The sequence below is a fragment of the Caretta caretta genome, chromosome 1, assembly GCF_965140235.1.
Source record: "Caretta caretta isolate rCarCar2 chromosome 1, rCarCar1.hap1, whole genome shotgun sequence".
Taxonomy (NCBI): Eukaryota; Metazoa; Chordata; order Testudines; family Cheloniidae; genus Caretta; species Caretta caretta.
In genome coordinates this window covers 271928279-271947393 of record NC_134206.1, presented here as the reverse complement: position 1 = coordinate 271947393, position 19115 = coordinate 271928279, and the positions used below count along the sequence as shown (strand labels likewise).

The 19115-nt window shown below is 39.7% G+C and overlaps 1 protein-coding gene across 3 annotated transcripts in view; it reads left to right on the top strand.

The window, feature by feature from the left end:
- Positions 1-19115, top strand: part of NUDT4 (nudix hydrolase 4) — a 55112-nt gene that overhangs the window by 4408 nt on the left and 31589 nt on the right. For all 3 annotated transcript variants that reach the window (XM_048835594.2, XM_048835590.2, XM_048835593.2), the window contains exon 2: positions 17091-17201. In XM_048835594.2, the coding sequence (XP_048691551.1) occupies positions 17091-17201 (111 nt within the window). The remainder of the gene's footprint in view (positions 1-17090; positions 17202-19115) is intronic.

The window sequence follows — 19115 nt, the reverse complement described above, 5'->3', positions numbered from 1 at the left end:
CACTCTCTAAATTTAAATACTAATAAAATCAAATACCTAGAAGCAAAACCTCTCCTCTGCAAAAATGTAATGTGCTCTTCTAGGTATCTTAATGCCAAGACAGGTCAGTGATATTTAATTGGTCCTTCCTAAAGCAGTGAAATTATTTTACGCACAACTGAATGATTCTCAAAGGTATGGAACTTCTTCCTACTTCTGCAAAGGAAATATTGACATGCTGATCCGTAAACCATACTCTTTCCCCACTAACTACAAGCGGCGGTAAGCACAACACAAAGAGGAAAAATGGCTCTTGCAAAGAGCCCAAAGTGATTGTGATACTGAATTACCAGTAAAAACCATATTCTGCTGCAGTTTGGGCTCATTATTCAAGCTCAAGTATGGCTGTGGTGTGCATTTGAGGTGAGGGAGGTCTTTGCATAGTGATCTAAGTCTGTCATTTAATTTTCTCAACCAGTTTTCAGTAGAGTATAGATCTGTCTAGCTTAATCATACAAAGATGGTCCTGTTCAAGCTCTTGGGTATTAACATATGTAAAGGAACTTGAGTTCATGTCACCTGTAAGTAATGTTGGCCACACCACCCTGAAAGGTGGGGCCTTTCAGCACTATAATTAAAAAAAATAAATAAAAATCGGGGAACCTGGTTACAACAGTTTGTACTCAGGATGGATTTAAGATTGTAACAAAATTGGGCAACTAGAGTACAGCTTGGGGTACAACTGTAGGACTAGTAGGATCATGTGATCACAGGTACAAAGATAGTGAAAGTGATTAAATGGAAGGATATTTTTATTTATTGAACACTAATTTAACTTAAATGCTTTACAAATAATTGGGAATGTGTCTGTCAACATTCCTGAATCATCAGTTAAGGAGAGCGCAACTTCACAATTTGGGACCTCCAACAAAGTTAGGCTAAACTTCCATGTTTTGTTTCCAAGGGTGGATGGGTGTGGGGTGTGTATAAAGAGGGAAGGTGGTGCAACCGGAAGAGTTTGAGACCTTTCTGGCCTTCATACAACATAAGGGCAAATTCTTTTTGACCTTTAGAGGTCACCTTTCAATGCAGCAGCTGCATGCTGATTATTCCACATTGTTTAATCTAACTTTAATACGGTCTAAAATGCAGGTAAACTTTCAATTTAAAGTTTTGATAACTATAACAGTGAAAATGTAGCTAATGAAGTTACAAACTTAATGAAATATTTGTAAAAAAGTGACTTTTTAGCCCATTCACAAATACAGCTACTTAGTGTTGTCTGAGTTAAGAGCGGCACCTTTTAGCATTTCATGTTAAATCACATCAACCAAAAAGACTGCTTTGCAGTTCTGTCATAGTAACATGATCATGAATTTAGCATGGCAACCAGTCTGTGGCACTTTACATGGAACTGAAGAAAACAATGCCCCCGAACTTTAAGTAAAACTTAAATACCTTACCTTCTTTGCCACTAGCAAACAGGAAGCTTTCCCTGAAAAATGGGGTGGACCAATGCTATCAGGTTGTGCATCTAAGGTTTTATTAAGTAGCATTTCACATATATTGATGTCTTAGGGCAGTGATTCTCAACCTTTCCAGACTACAGTACTCCTTTCAGGAGTCTGATTTGTTTTGTGTACCCCCAAGTTTCATCTCACTTAAACTACTTGCTTACAAAATCAGACATAAAAATGCAAAAGCATCACAGCACACTTACAGAAAAATTTCTTACTTTCTCACTTTCTGTGTATGAAATTTTAGCTTGTACTGACTTTGCTAGCTTGTACTGACTTTTATGTAGCCTGTTGTAAAACGAGGCAAATATCTAGATGAATTGATATACCCCGTGGAAAACTGCTGCATGCCCTAGGGGTATGTGTACCCCTGGTTGAGAACCATGGTCTTAGGGCTTGCCTATGTGGGAACATTTACTGGCATAACTATACTGTTGTAATTATCAGTATAACTTCCCATATGGACAGTTATTGCAGAATAAGAGTGCTTTTTTCCAATTTAGTTTGTTGCGAAGAGGAAAAAGGCTCTCTGGAGCAAGTGTGGTGACCAGAGTTACACTGATAACTAAATTATGCCAATAAATTCCCCATATAGACAATTCCTGAGGAATCAACAGCATTTAAAGTGCTACTTAAAGCTGCACAGCCTGATAGCATTGGTCCTTACCAGTCTTCAGGGAAAGCTTCAGTTTTAAAGTTTCATTGCAGTCTTCTGCAGACTTCAGTTTTCTGGAGTCCAAGCTGAAATGGTAATATTATGGACCCATGGTAAGCTCAGTTACAGAAGAGAAACTGAGAAACTATTTTAGAATTACAGGATTCTTAAAGACAGAGCAAGGAAATATCTAATAGTATTTTAACTTAACTAGAGAAACAGGCTTAACAGAATTCTTAAGTCCAAAACCTCATATACATCACTTCTTGAAAATGTGATAAACCCTTTGAACAAAATACCACCAGAAGCTGTAAAAGCATCTACTGTGACATGCAGTCAAGAACACAAGCTTTTCTATGCTCTGTAATATGGGGCGTATGTGTATTACAGGTGTATTATAAGTTACTATTATAGTTAAGGCTTCACTATACTTCCCATTATAAACTTTAACCACACAAGCTGAAATTTTCCATGATGAAAAGGAGTACTTGTGGCACCTTAGACTAACAAATTTATTTGAGCATAAGCTTTCGTGAGCTACAGCTCACTTCATTGGATGCATTCAGTGGTTTATTTATTCTCAAATTTTGTTAGTCTCTAAGGTGCCACAAGTACTCCTTTTTGCACATACAGACTAACATGGCTGCTACTCTGAAACCTGTCATTTCCATGATGGTTATCCATCTTGGATTTATTTAAAAAAAAAAAAAATCTGAAGTGGCTTCTTGGTTTTTGAGAGTAGGGGAAAAATGTTTGGCCCATATTAAACAACATTTTCAACCATTTTGTTGAGGAGCTCTAGCTTTGGAGCAGAAACTTGAAATCTGGCATAGGAGTTGCCCTGTGCAAATTTGACCAAGTTTCATCAAGTTACAAGATTGTGCAAACTTAGATTTTTCGGATACTCAGAATAGCTAGTTCAGTAGTAATATCTCCAAATATTCTGTCTGCACTGAGTAGGGTTATGCATTTGACAAGTCAATACTGTCAAATGTCAAAAATGGTGTAGTAATTTAAAGCACTAATTTATTAAAATAGTAATAAAAGAGTAAGAGTTATGGTTTCCAGTAAGCTTTGCCTTGGATACTTAGGCCTGATTCCAAAAAACAAGTTGTTGTTTTAACTCAGAAAAATGGGATAGGGAAATGAAGTTCTAAAAAAAAACCTACCTTTTAGCAATGTTAGGTTAGCACTTAAATGCTAAAGTTTTTTCAAACTAAACAGTTACAAAAGATGTATAGCTCAGTGGTTTGAGCATTGGCCTGCTAAACCCAGGGTTGTGAGTTCAATCCTTGAGGGGGCCATTTAGGGATCTGGGGCAAAAATTGGGGATTGGCCCTGCTTTGAGCAGGGGGTTGGACTAGATGACCTCCTGAGGTCCCTTCCAACCCTGATATTCTATGATTCTATGATGTATGAAATTAAACAAATGCATATCAACTGAGACATTTTTAAATGCAGTTATGATAGGTAGGTAGCCTACCAAATTTTCAAGGAGCTAATGGCTATGCATCTATTCTTTTTGTTGAGGGATGAAGTTTAATGACTGTGAACTCTTCTCCCTCCCCCCACTCTGAGTTAATTTCTGTATGTTTGTCGAGTCAGTTTAGATTGTAAGCTCTTTGGGGCAGGGACCATGTCTGTTTAATGGGCTTTGTAAACTGCCATGTACAGTAGAACCTCAGAGTTACAAACACCTTGGGAATGGAGGTTCGTAACTCTGAACAAACCACTATGGTGGTTCTTTTAAAAGTTTACAACTGACCGTTGACTTAATACAGCTTTGTAATTTTACTATGAAGAAAAGTGTCTTTCCCTTTATTTTTTAGTAGTTTACGTTTAACACCATACTGAACCGTATTTGCTTTTTTTCTCTGCTGCTGCCTGATTGTGTACTTCTGGTTCCAAATGCAGCATGTGGTTGACTGGTCAGTTTGTAACTCTTGTGTTCCTAACTGAGGTTCTACTGTACATTGATGGCCTAGTATACAAATAAGGATAGTGTTTGTTGTAGAAGATTCTAGCCAGTTAAGATGCTCAACTTTCAGTTAATTCATCTTGCTAGCAGGTGGCAACCAAAAAGGCAGGCTGCTGCCTACATTAGGACTTCCTTGCAGGAGTATTTACTGATACCTGATTATGGTCAAATTGACCAGCTTGCCAGGCCTAGCACTGAGCATGAGTTATCCCCTCTCAACACCTGTGTGCTGTCCAAACTGCACGTGCCATCCCCATAGAGTGATTGAGCATTCCTAGGGCTGCAAGGGCTGAGCAGGACTTACCCTGCAATTGCTTTTTCTAGCTGTTGTGGGTCACTATGGCAATAAACACTGGAATTAAGAGAAGGGAAACGCTCCTGTCTTTCAATAGTCCTCCTGACATGCAGTCAGAGGAGGAGGCGGCGGTGGCAGCAGGTTGAGGAACAGGGTGGATAGAAGAAATGTGTGGGGGAGAAATTGTGGGGCAAGAGCTGCCCAGGAGGAGATGTGTGAGGGATAGGATACAGATGAGTCTCTAACCACTAGGACATTCCCCCTTCAGAACCTGATGAAACTGAACAAATTATTCTTGAGTATAAACACACCTTTGCTATCCAGCAAATAGTAGTGAAACCCACTTGTGAAGTGTCTCCATCCCCCTCTAGTGGCTAGACCACATGAAATAACTGGCAGTAGACTGCTATTTTCTATTAGCTAAAGTGGTAGAGGACTGTGCTCTGGATCTAAAGATCCCAAACCTGCTGATTCCACCGTTTGGGGATGGGTGATATGGTTCTACAAGACTGGATTTTTTTGTTAACCTTTTAAAAACTGTATCCAAGGAACTTGAGTGGTAAGGTTCCAAAGACAAGCACTCAAAAATTAGGATATGACAGTATTCTGGTACAAGAGTATGCGCAAGGCAACTTTGATTTTGGCATTTTCTAACTTGGAGTGGCTGACTTTGCAACCTTACAATTTTTAAGTAGATTTTGAATATTATATATAGCTTTATTACATAACATGTTATTCCAGAACATGAGGTGTTGTATCTTAAGCATTTTATTACAAGCCAAGAGATCAAAAGAGCCCAAAAGAAACATGCAATAATGTTTCCTTCAGTTACTAAAGACTAGTCCAGAACTTTTATAGCTGCGTCTTGAGTTTCGTCCCAGAGATTTTTAAATCCTCCTGTTTTTCTAATAGAGCTTTCTGCATAATGAAAGCCCCATGATGCTACATGTTCTGTCAATTGGTATATACCTGTGACTTTTGGTTAACCACAGCTGTGCTAGGCAGCTTCCAATTGCTTCTTATAACCAGGAGATTGCTAGCAGCTTCTCTTCCTCCTTGAATGCAGGGTACAACTATTTCTGTACTTCAGATACGGGGTAAAAACTTGCTCAGTAAGACCTACTGGGAGACCAGCTTTTGCCTCCCTGCTGCCACACTGGCTAACTTATCTTCTGTGGCAGGTGGAAGAGATTAACTTTCTCTCAGCTTCTGGGAGAAGTTAAATTTAGAGGTGGGTGTAGCTAGCTAACCTATCCGAATCACCTTCTTTTCACAAAGAAAGAATCTCCAAAGAGGGAACTGGTCATCAAAGGCAAAACCTCCCCAGGCTTTTGGGAAAGGGGACAAAATTTGGGTCAGGGATCCCAAATAAGTGATAGTATGGCAAGAAATCGAATTCCTTGCTATACAATTTGAGAGCCTTCCTTCATGGACAAGAAGAGAAATTCCTCAAGCTGTGACCATGTCAAATAAGTGTTGCATTGTGTTCTGAACCTAGTGAGATTTTGATGTAGAACTCCAGGAACTGTCGAAAGCCATGTGTTAAAGTTTGCTTTCTTGCTTGTATTCATCTCATCATTTGTAGTTGACAGCTCCATTGTTTCACTAAAACAGAATTGGTAACGATTATGTAGAGAAAAGCCTTCGGCTAGCATTTCACAGGTTGCCCCAGGTTATCAGAACCTGGAATTTGATTCTCTGAAGAGCAGAGCAGTGGGGGAATGGGTTCTTGGCAACTTGTGCTGCTGGGTTGGTGAGCTGCTGTACTTTGAACAGTTGGAGCTTTTCAGTGCTTTCATTAAGTCACAAATGAGTGGATCACTGTGGTCAAATCAGTCTGATGGGGTGGGATGCATCTTCTAGCCAGCTATAGGTGGCAGGTGGTGTTAGTAGCTGTAGTTAGTCTGATATCGAGAGCTAGTGAGGAGTTGAGTCCAAAATTGCATGTTGCCTTCATTGGAGGAAGTGAGCTCTCTATGGAGATTGTATATGTGGTGAGTTCTCCAAAGCACTTCCTTCTCCCCATCAGCATAACCTATTATCTCCCACTTCATTTTCAACCAGTTATTTATTCTGGGGCAGATAATACTCTGCTGGGAGATGGTGCTGGTTTTTATATTGGTAAGAACTAGGTGCCAGTGAATTGGTGACACATCCCATAGGGTCTCATGAATGTCCCAGTAGCTTCATGTTTAATAGGATAAGGGGGAGTATTTTGCATTGTGGAACTTCACACGTGAGGATCCTAGGTGTGGTGTAGTCATTTCTTCATGCTCTGAACCCAGAGGATCATGAAGAGTTGCAGATTTTTGTGCTCATTCATTCAATACTGGTACATCTCTTGAGGCAGGACAGATATATTTGGTGACTGACTGTATCAAATGAGAAATCCAGCAGTATGTCTGCCCATTGAAAGATGAAGTCATTCATTGGCACAATAAATACTGTTTGTCCTGTGTCCTGGATGAAACTTACTTGTCAATATTCTGGGTCCTTTTTAGTTAACAAATTAGAAGTGACTGTTAGCACCTCTATTGGCTTGCTCACAAATGTGGTCACTGAGTAGCATGTGATAATTTCTTAAGCGTTTGCCATGTTTTTGCCTGGTTCAATTACACTTCCTCCTTCAAAGAAGGTGCTAATTACTTATGGTAGGGGTCCCAGATATTACTGATGGTTCCACTAGCCATGAAGAGTATGGAACTTGCAGGATTTCCTCATCCATGAATGGACCAGATTCTTGGATGGAGATACTCTTATGGTCTTACGTTGCAAAATTAGAATGAACTGAATGAGATCTGTGCCTTGAGATTTTTCTCTTGGGGGGTGTGTTAATATTTTTGGATATTTAATCTAGTTAATATTGCCTCACATTACACACTTCACAAAACTTTCCAGGACAAATGGGAGTGGGAGGAGGGGTGTGAGCCAGACAAAAGCTTCAAAGTGAGTACTGCTGACTTGTAACCAATGACCTTCACACTTGTGGGTTTCCTTACTGTACCTATAATTGTGAAGTCTATTTGGTAATCTTAACATGCATTTGTGTCAATTTCTCGAAGGGTATGTTCACTCTATAAACAATCCGTCATACAAACACAATTTAGTGCTAACTGTTCAGGTCAATGGTAAAATCAAACATTTTATACAGTAGTGTAAAAATGCATGGCTTTATGCTAAGCTTCCAGTCAGGGCAAGCAGCCTGATTTATCCTCTACTAGTAAACTAGAATTTGTTTTCAGTCCTTAACTAAGCAATAAATGCTGATTAAAACCATTCCACTAAGCGCTGAATGATTTAATGTAATAGTCATCACTATTACTAGTTGCTTTCACATAAGAGAGCTTTAAACTAGGAATTTGGGGGAGATGGTTGGGAGATGTCCAGGTAATCTCCACACTGGATTTTAACATTGAGAGGGAAGAAAACAAAGCAAGAGAGGATACAGCCGTGGGTAGGAGAATGGACAAAAGGACAAAGGGCAGTGTGGATACCAGTCTAATAGGTCATACTGGCTGTAGAATGTCAGTGCCTAATTGGGTAAAGAATGTGAGCAAGGCCAAACAGCAAAAATTAAGATGTTTGTACACCAATGCAAGGAGCCTAGGTAACAAAATGGAGGAATTAGAGCTACTGGTGCAGGAAGTGAAAATGGATATTATAGGGATAACAGAAACCTGGTGAAATAGTAGTCATGACTGGACTACAGGTATTGAAGGGTATGTGCTGTTTAGGAAAGACAGAAATAAGAGAGGTGGTGGAGTAGCATTATATATCAGTGATGAGGTAGAATGTAAAGAAATAAGAAGCGATGGAATGGATAAGAGAGTCTGTCTGGGCAAAAATCACATTGGGGAAGAAAACTACTAGAGTCTGACCTGGGATAGTGCTTGGGGTGTGCTATAGACCGCTGGGATCTAATTTGGATATGGATAGAGCCCTCTTTAATGTTTTTAATGAAGTAAATACTAATGGAAACTGCATGATGATGGGAGACTTTAACTTCCCAGATACAGACTGGAGGACGAGTGCTAGTAATAATAATAGGGCTCAGATTTTCCTAGATGCGATAGCTGATGGATTCCTTCAGCAAGTAGTTGCTGAACCGACAAGAGGGGGATGCCATTTTAGATTTGGTTTTGGTGAGTAGTGAGGACCTCATAGAAGAAATGGTTGTAGGGGACAACCTTGGTTCAAGTGATCATGAGCTAATTCAGTTCAAACTAAATGGAAGGATAAACAAAAATCTGCGACTAGGGTTTTTGATTTCAAAAGGGCTGACCTTCAAAAATTAAGGAAATTAGGGAAGTGGATTGGACTGAAGAATTTATGGATCTAAAGGCAGAGGCGGCCTGGAATTCAAGTCAAAGTTGCAGATGCTATCAGAAGCCTGCATCCCAAGAAAGGGGAAAAAATTCATAGGCAGGAGTTGTAGACCAAGCTGGATGAGCAAGCATCTCAGGGAGATGATTAAGAAAAAGCAGAAGGCATACAGGGAGTGGAAGATGGGAGGGATCAGCAAGGAAAGCTACCTTATTGAGGTCAGAACATGTAGGGATAAAGTGAGACAGGCTAAAAGTCAAGTAGAGTTGGACTTTGCAAAGGGAATTAAAACCAATAGTAAAAGGTTCTATAGCCATATAAATAAGAAGAAAACAAAGAAGTGGGACCGCTAAACACTGAGGATGGAGTGGAGGTCAAGGATAATCTAGGCATGGCCCAATATCTAAACAGATACTTTGCCTCAATCTTTAAGGCTAATGAGGATCTTAGGGATAATGGTAGCATGACAAATGGGAATGAGGATATGAAGGCAGATATTACCATATATGAGGTAGAAGTGAAACTGGAACAGCTTAATGGGACTAAATCAGGAGGCCCAGATAATCTTCTTCCAAGAATATTAAAGGAATTTGCACATGAAACTGCGAGCCCATTAGCAAGAACTTTTAATGAATCTGTAAACTTAGGGGTTGTACCATATGACTGGAGAATTGCTAACATAGTTCCTATTTTTAAGAAAGGAGGGAAAAAACGTGATCTGGGTAACTACAGGCCTGTTGGACACCTATAGAATGAAAGGTCTTGGAAAAAATTTTGAAGGAGAAAGTTAAGGACATTGAGGTCAATGATAAATGGGACAAAATACAACATGGTTTTACAAAAGGTAGATCGTGCCAAACAACCTGATCTCCTTCTTTGAGAAAGTAACAGATTTTTTTTTTTTGACAAAGGAAATGCAGTGGATCTAATTTACCTAGATTTCAGTAAGGCGTTTGATACAGTGCCACATGGGGAATTATTCGTTAAATTGAAAAAGATGGGAATCAATATGAAAATTGAAAGGTGGATAAGGAATTGGTTAAAAGGGAGACTACAGCGGGTCCTACTGAACTGTCAGGCTGGAGGGAGGTTACCAGTGAAGTCCCTCAGGGATCGGTTTTGGGACCAATGTTATTTAATCTTTTTATTACTGACCTCGGCACAAAAAGTGGGAGTGTGCTAATAAAGTTTGTGGATGATATAAAGCTGGGAGGTATTGCCAATTTAGAGAAGGACTGGGATATCATACAGGAGGATCTGGATGACCTTGTAAACTGGAGTAATAGTAATAGGATGAAATTTAATAGTGAAAAGTGTAAGGTCATGCATTTAGGGATTAATAACAAGCATTTTAGGTATAAGCTGGGGACGCATCAATTAGAAGTAACAGAGGAGGAGAAGGACCTTGGAGTATTGGTTGACCATAGGATGACTATGAGCCGCCAATGTGATATGGCTGTGAAAAAGGCTAATGTGGTCTTGGGATGCATCAGACAAGGTATTTCCAGTAGAGATAAGGAGGTTTTAGTACCATTATACAAGGCACTGGTGAGACCTCACCTGGAATACTGTGTGCAGTTCTAGTCTCCCATGTTTAAGATGAATTCAAACTGGAACAGGTACAAAGAATGGCTACTAGGATGATCCGAGGAATGGAAAACTTCTCTTATGAGAGGAGACTCAAGGAGCTTGGCTTGTTTAGCCTAACTAAAAAGGTTGAGGGGAGATATGATTGCTCTCTATAACAGAGGGATAAATACCGGAGAGGGAGAGGAATTATTTAAGCTCAGTACCAATGTGGACACAAGAACAAATGGATATAAACTGGCCATCAGGAAGTTTAGACTTGAAATTAGACAAAGGTTTCTAACCATTAGAGGAGTGAAGTTCTGGAACAGCCTTCCAAGGGAAGCAGTGGGGGCAAAAGATATATCTGGCTTCAAGATTAAACTCGATACATTTATGGAGGAGGTGGTATGAGGGGATAATAGGATTTTGGCAGTTTGATCTTTAACTATTCATGGTAAATAGGCCCAATGGCCTGTGATGGGATGTTAGATGGGGTGGGATCTGAGTTACTACAGAAAATTCTTTCCTGGGTATCTGGCTGGTGAATCTTGCCCACATGCTCAGGGTTCAGCTGATCGCCATATTTGGGGTCAGGAAGGAATTTTTCTCCAGGGCAGATTGGCAGAGGCCCTGGGGGTTTTTCACCTTCCTCTGCAACATGGGACATGGGTCACTTGCTGGAGGATTCTCTGCACCTCAAAGTCGTTAAACCATGATTTGAGGACTTCAATAGCTCAGACATAGGTGAGAGGTTTATTGCAGGAGGGGGTGGGTGAGATTCCTGCGTTGTGCAGGAGGTCAGACTAGACTATCATAATGGTCCCTTCTGACCTTAATGAGCCTGAGACTCCAATGAACGCTAGTTTGATCAGCATGAAGTTGTGTAATGTTCATGTTATGTGGAATATCAGCTGTGCTTAGCATTTAATCCTCTTGTAAGGTTTTAATGTTGCTCTTTGAGCATTGTTTAAGTGGATCCTACTCAAGGAAATATACATGCCCTCAGGTTACAAGCGCTAAACTTTCTGAATAGCGCCATGTATGTATGCACCCTGCCTATACACCCATACCAAAGGATATAAGGGGAATCAGCCTTAATATATAAGCATTGAGCAGAATCTTGGTGATGACCATTGCTTAACTCGGTTTTTGTCTGCTAGGAAACTACTCTGGGCTTTCAGTTAAGTAAGTAAGGTCTTCTGCTTTGGGGGCCTTGTTTGGCTGTTTTCTTCAGTCTTTATGGTTGTCCACTTGTTGTTGTGGGTCTGCTTCCTTGTTTGGGGGATGGTGGAGACAGTCTTCAAGCTATGTCCCCCTGCATTAGCACATGCTGATGACATGAATACTCCTGGTGTTTGCTCTGCCTTGGAAATATACAATTCCAAATTCTACTCATGTGCCTGAGCTTCTCCAAATTCATATGTGGAGCATGAGCATAGCTCTCAAGAACAATTTGTAGGAGGTGGCAATGCAGGTCTTATTGCCTACATGGAAGGCACTGATCTGGAACAGACCTTGATGTTGAGTCCAGCATCAGCAATCAAACACTCTACAGCCAGAGAAGCCTTGATGTTGGGGGTCTCAAGGTCCTGTAAAGCAAGTTCCAGTACATAAGAATATTCTAGAGAATTCTCAGGTACAACTTTCCCATTCCCCAAATATTCTCTTAATGGTTTTAGAAGAGGTAAATGCTGCCATTGAGCACTATATCAGCATCGCTGTAAAGTCTTCACAGCAACTTTGAGGTGCCTTCAAGTGATGCTGTTCTGACACCATTATTCTTTGGAACCAAGGGAGAAGGGGTAAAAAGTCATGAGTCTCGTGATTCTTTCCAACATAGTAACTGCTTCCACACTGAAAGCTTGGTGTTGGGGAGGAGGCAGGGTTGAGGGACTCATTTAGTGACCAGAATCTGATGCCTTGCTTTTGGATATAATCTTGATAGGCAGTTTTCACTGCTGGATGCGTCTACACCATCAGATTTGGTGATTCAAAATGTCTCTCGCATCTGTGGTGGTGGTCTTTTTATTGCCTTTCCATATGGCAATTTCTTCCTGTGCTGTCCTCAGGAGAGGGCACTCTTATTTGCCCTTTCCATACATCTTCTATTTAGTTCACAAAGATCAGATTGAAAGACCCAGAGGATTAGTCAACCTCACCCTTAATCATGATGGGGATCTGATTTTGAGAGAGATCCTAGAAAAAACACTATGCACCTGTATTTGGGTAAAGCGATGTGCCACTTACAGTATTTGTTAGCCCTTGGATTTCAAAATTGAGATACTGTGAGCTCCTTGACCTGATTGGCAATACAGGCTAAGCAGTTTGAGGTCCAGAAAAGCAAAAGATTCCCCAGTGTCACAGAAGAATTGCCTCCAGTTAAATCTTCATTTGAGCTTCTGTAAGGACTCATGCATCTCAGGTGTCCTTATAAAGGTTGTCCATTCTCTGAACAACTAGTAGCTGCATTTAGAAGAGCTGTTGCCATCTTCAGTTTCTGGAGGGTTGTCCCCAAACTTAGTCTTTCCATCTGATTTCAAGTTTCCATGAACTCTTAAAGGTGACTTGCTGAACTTTTGGAATTATCTGTATAATGAATGACAAAGATCTGACTTTTCATCATTCTTCAATTCAAGCAGTCTTTGAGAGACTTTCTTCAGCTAGATCCTGCATCCCAACTAGAGGTACCAGAGTACAACAGTCTGGTTGCTGACTAGTTCAGCAACTTGGACATATTCTTCTGAGAAGTCCAGAAAATGGTGTTAGAAAGCAGAAAACCTTCTATTAAATTTCCTTTCATCTCGACAAGATAAAGGATATGCTTCGCTCCAGTTTTCCATTCATTCCCTTTATTCTGGACTGCCTGCTTTGCTGCAGTCTATTCTCTTCCTGGGCTTGAGTGCACACCTGGCTTCAAATTTCTGTCTTCAGTCTCACTAGTACAGGAATCTTTGATCTCTCCTTGTTAGTGTTGAGACTTTCAAAAGGCATGTGTCTGTCATTTTCAGGAGTTGTCCCTGTTCTGGAACTTGCATGTAGTGCAAACCAAATCAGTGGCACCACTTATCTGCTAAGATGTTTTTTTTCAGTCTTCATTCCTATTAGACTGTCCAAGCTGATGCATACTCCTTTTCCATTCTCCATGCTGATGCATCAGTGTCTTCTATAAAGATAAGATGCTGCTCTGACCTCAAAGCTCTTAGCAAAGCCTCTTTATATTAATCTAACCATACTGTCTTTCTCCCACACACCACTTGAGACCAGGGGAGGAGACTAGGCTGCAATATTAAAGTATAGAGAACATTTTGTAATACATGAAATTTCCAAAGTCTTAGATTTGTAGCACTTGATGTGAGTTGGCTTTCTCCTAGACACTAAGTGGTGAAGACTGACTTCTTGCTTGAGACCAAGGGTATCACTAGGTTGCTTGAGCACATTGAGAAGCCCAGGAGGTAAAACTGTCTAGTGTGGGCTGGTACTCTTTCTGGGAGATTCTATCTTGTGCTTAAAGAAAAAGAAAACTTATGTGACTGTGGCTCTTGTGGTTGCAAAATCTCAAATGCAAATAAAGGCATTCCTGATAGAATAATGGTAAACTAACACACTGATGTCTGCATGAATCTACAGCCTTAAGACAAATATTGTGAATGACTCCATCTCAGTGTTAACTTTAGCATTAACTAATGAAAGCACAGAGGTACCTGGCTGTAGGAGCAGCTTGGTAATCTGCCACTGTTCCTTTCCAGCTCCTACCCCATCTGTTCTAAGGTAGCTTCAACAGTTTCAGTAAGACTTACTCCTGGGGGAATTATGTGCCACTGTGCAATGAATTTTCACAGAATTAAAGTTCTGTGCAGAATTAATTTTTCCCTGCAGAATTGGTGCCACAGAGCTGCTGGGCACCAGTGGGAACCGCTGGACCCAGCAGAGCCTGGCTCTCTGGCTTGCAAATACAGGACTCTGTCAGGGAGAGGGAGCTGGAGGGTTCTGGGCAGCTGTGGCTTCCAGCATGTCCTGAAGGAAGGAGGTGGCTTTATACAAGCTCAGGACCCAACATCAGGCTGTTTCTCTCTTGCATGCTCTCGAGATCCCTGGGCTCTGGGGAGGAGGGAGTGTGGATGTCTGAACCAGGGGATGCCTCACAGCTTAGGCTCTGGGGGTGGGAGGGGTGTGTCTGAGACCACAGGGGCATAGTTCCCCCCCACACACACACGCACATGTGCCCAGGTGGCATTTGTGACATGCCCAGACTGAGGCACCCAACAAAAAGCATAAGAGGAACTGGAACTGGGTTGTTGTAGGGGGTTTCTTTAATTCTTTACTCCTGGGGGGAATCTTTTTTTCTTTGTTTGTATTGGTACAGACATACTTGTTGACATTTATTTTGGAATAAATTACCAAAATAATTGAAACTGGTATGATTGTAGTATTCTGACAATTAAAATTCTGCATATTTTATAATAGTGTGCAGACTTCCTCCAAGAGTAAATACTGACCCTTGCTAGGACAGCATTTTAGCCATCTTCTTAAAACACATCTTTTCCCCAGAGAGGCAAATAGGCTACCTGGATTTATACTGATATATTTACACAGCATTACCCCTTGTAATTAGCTTGTAGAGCAGATACTTGAATAGGAGAGCAGTTCCACAATCATTGTTCAGTGGGTCTTCACACTCTCCTCCCTGGGTTAAAGACTACTTTGTAATCATCTTGTCTGGGAACCTCGCAGGTAATGCTCTTACATTTAATTAACATAACTGATTTTTGAAGACTCCCTATGTTTATTCTATATCTCCTTCCCCATAGTCTCTTATAATAGATTATTGATTTAGTAGGAAGAAATTAGGGGTATAGAGTATGGATCCATATAGGCAACTCCATGAGCCATAGTAATCTCTATTACTAGTAGTTTTAGGTTTTAAACAGCTATGCTAACAAAAGTAGGTTGTAAAATATGTGGGGTGATCCTGTGGTCCGTGTTCTGGCCTTCTATACAAGAGACTGAGTTCACTTCAGAGGCCCAGTAAGCAGTGGGTTTCCTTCCCTGCTGTGAGAGTCCAACTTAGTTCTACTATACCACCAATAACTGGACCATAGGAGATACTGCAGAGTATTATAGTGCTGTAACTGTCTCCACAAATTAGGACTTTTGTCTTTGACAAAGTATTAAAATAGAAGCCAGTTCTGTCTAAAAATCACTTGAGTGATAGTGGGGGAAAATGTCCACCATTGGTGGTAACACTGGTATGTATGTGAAATTAAAACAAGCTCTCTCCCAGCCGCCGCCCCCCTTTCCCCCCGAGAGTACAAAACACCCCATATCCCAGCCTTAGGTTGTTAAATTGTTCTGTTTAACTTTATTGCAATTGGATAGTAATTGCATATTTTCTAGAATAATATATAATTAAGAACTCCTTACTGATTTATTTTTGTTCTGTAAAATGTCTCTGCGCCCCTCCTCTCCCTGGGCCAATCTCCCAGTAAGGCCAAATGTGATCATCCAAACATCTAGCATAGCTAAACTGAGCAATATGTAGTGGATCTGAATTTTCAATAGAACATAATTTGTGTTTTGCACTTATTGGCTTCATTTCTGCAAATAGCTCACTTATAGTACATGTTTGTATTCCTTTCCATCCTTAAAGGAAAATGTATTTCCCAAGGAGAAAAGTGGTTACATAAGCTATCTTGTGCTAACTTCCAAGAAGCTTCCTACTAAACTACTATAGATAGAATCTACTAGTCAGAGTGGAAATGACCGCAAATGCAGGTAATCTTTTACTAACTCCAGATGCTCTTTCCATCAGAGTTCCGTTTTCATGGTCCTCCTTACCATATTTGACTTTTATATAAAACTATCCAATGTAACCTTTAACTTCACTACATTCTTGGATAAATGGTAAAATAAGTATTTTAAACTGCAATGGCTGGCTAATGGTGAGAACTGCACAATGCTAAAATTCTATTGTGGCAACAGTTATACAAGAAAGCTCCTTGGGCGAGAAGCCATCTTTACCCTCTTTGTACGCTGCGTAGCACAGTGGAGTCCCACTCTGACTTGGGGTCCTAAGCACTATACTAGTTTTATTAAAGGTCTGTTATACCTTTCTGCCCAAAATGTCCTTTCCAATTTTAATGCAAAATAGATGGCTAAACATGAAGACAAAACACATTTTAAATAGGTTTTTTCCTAATTTACTAATAACGGATTAGTACATTTTGAAAACATTTTTATAATTAACTTGTTTTTGATTCTTGCTTTTTGTATTTCTCTAACTTGAACAACAAGTTCCAGTGAAGTTGCATCATTAAATCATGCAAAGTAAATATTGTAAAAATTGCAGGGAAATATCTAGTTTAAACTTTATATTTTTGACAATTCTACTTGTTTGGACTTTTTACAAAAGCCTCGTTATCAGCCGTCTAGAAAGGTGTCCCTCTAAATCAACTTGATATATTTCATTGTACAACAGTCAGGAAAGTTCTCACCAATATGATGTAAGAAAATGCCCTATTTAAACAAGTGCAGGGAGGTGAATATACGACTGAGGACCTTGACTCTTAACCTTCATTAATCTCAAGATTTTTAATAAGAGTTAGTACTTCACATGTAAATCTAGGTGCAGGTTATTTATTTTGATTTACGTTTTTGAAAGCTGTAATCCATCTGGCATGAAAAAGTACACTGTAGGAAAATGGTCAGTAGCCTTCAGACTCTCCAATCAGATTATTTTCAAATGACTGCTTAAATGTGTGTATTTTGACCTTTCAGGTGCTGTTAGTGAGTAGTAGTCGGTACCCAGATCAGTGGATTGTACCAGGTGGAGGAATGGAGCCAGAGGAGGAACCAGGAGGTGCTGCAGTCCGAGAGGTTTATGAAGAGGTAAACCTAGATTTAACAATCCCACTCATATTCAGATAAGGATCCTTTTTCCTTTTTTAAAAGGAACTTCAGCGACTTTTCACAGTTTAATTTGCCAAAATTCAAATGATCCACAAACTCCAAAGAATTTATAGCTTATCCTATTTCATAGACTTAATTTGGATTCAAAATGAGATGAGTCATAAAATAAATGATCAGAATATGTTGCTCTGGAAATAGGTTATAGTCAATATTTAGATTAGATTGAAACCTGGATTTTGCAGATGTTATAGTAAATTCTTAAAGAATGTGACATGCAAAGAGTAAAAGGGGGGGTTCCTTTTTTTTCCTGAAGAGTTATAAAGAAGCCTGCAAGATCGTGGTGGGAAAAAACCCTTTCTGATTATTTTTACCTTGATTTCAGATTTTTCAGTCTTACCTGTAAGATGTTATGGACTACTAGAGGACTAGTAGGTCTCTTAAATCAAGTAACGAGACCTGAGTAGTTGGAAGGAAAGGGATTCTTAGTGTGTTCCTCAGTTTAAAATAATCTGACTCAAACTCCTGACAAAGTATTGAGAAAATATTTTAATAGTTAACCTCTGCCTCTTCATTTGAGGGCTAAGTTTCTGTTTTAGTACTACAAGAAAATCTAATGTTTTGGCATCATGTAATGTTTGTATACTTGTGTGAGAACACTATATAGGCAGTAGCTTAGTACCTAAAATTTTTGTAAAAGGTTCTGGCAGTGAATATTTTGTTGACGTGCACAGCTGCTAAAAACGTTGCACCACAACATTTCTTCAAGATCATATATAGTAAGTTAAACAATTTACAAGTGGCATGTGGTGAACACCAATCGTGGTAATTCTTAAAGAAGAGACTTGATATTTCAACGGTAAAAATAGTGCTTCTGGCCATTATCCATCAATAAAGCAAGACGGGAACAACCCACATTTTTCTTCTAAAGCCAGCTTTAGATGTCTAAGTTTTGATGAACAAACAGTTCCTTTCAGTAGCTTGACACTTAAAGCAAATGAGGATTTTCTTTAAGTAAACTGCTACTCAAGTTTTAAATATTGTTCTTAGGCAAACTAGTTAAAAATACTATCTAAACACAGTTACAGGCTTCATCTGTATCTTTAGTCTGCAGAACTACTTCAAGAATATCGTACTTAATTTTTGATAGCTACTTCACAACTAGATTTGCATTGCTAGTTTCTAGCTAAAATAAAATACATCAATGATCAACTGCAGTAAAGTGAAATGTGTATAATTAAACTTAAAGTGAAAGTGTCATGAACTAATAAATCTCACGACTGGAATATTGGTATAGAGGGTTATAACTTCAGGAAGGACAGTCAGGTTAAAAAGAAGGTATTGCGTTGTACATAAAAAAAATATGCATTTGTTCTGACCTCCAGAAGGAGGTGACCAGTGAAGTCCCTGGTTGACCATGAAAGGGAAAAATACAGGGATGACGTCCTGGTAAGGGATTTCTGTAGATCCTCAAATCAGGAGGAAATGGAGGAGAGATTTCTAGAACAAATAATAACATATCCAAAACACAAGGTAATATATCTTACTGAGGAGGAAGGGGGGCAGTTCACAATTCTAAACTGTTCCAAGCTCTCTGTAGACTCACCAAAACATCTCTCCATTGGCTAAACTAGTTTGTTTTTATGCTTTTTTTCGACTATGGTAGCTAGCTTTATTTTAAATGAATACTGAGATTCTAGAGAACAAGTTTGAGAGGTACTGGTAACTGTATTGCTGCATATTCATTTTCCTAACCCTTGCTGCGTGTATCTCGTGAACAGAAGTAGAAACTAGCTGGCTTCTTTAGTAAGCTTTCTGCCTATGTGTGAAAGACTGCAGTCTGCACTGGCATTCTTTCAACCTTTTATTTAAAATCATAAAAGCCACAGATTTAAA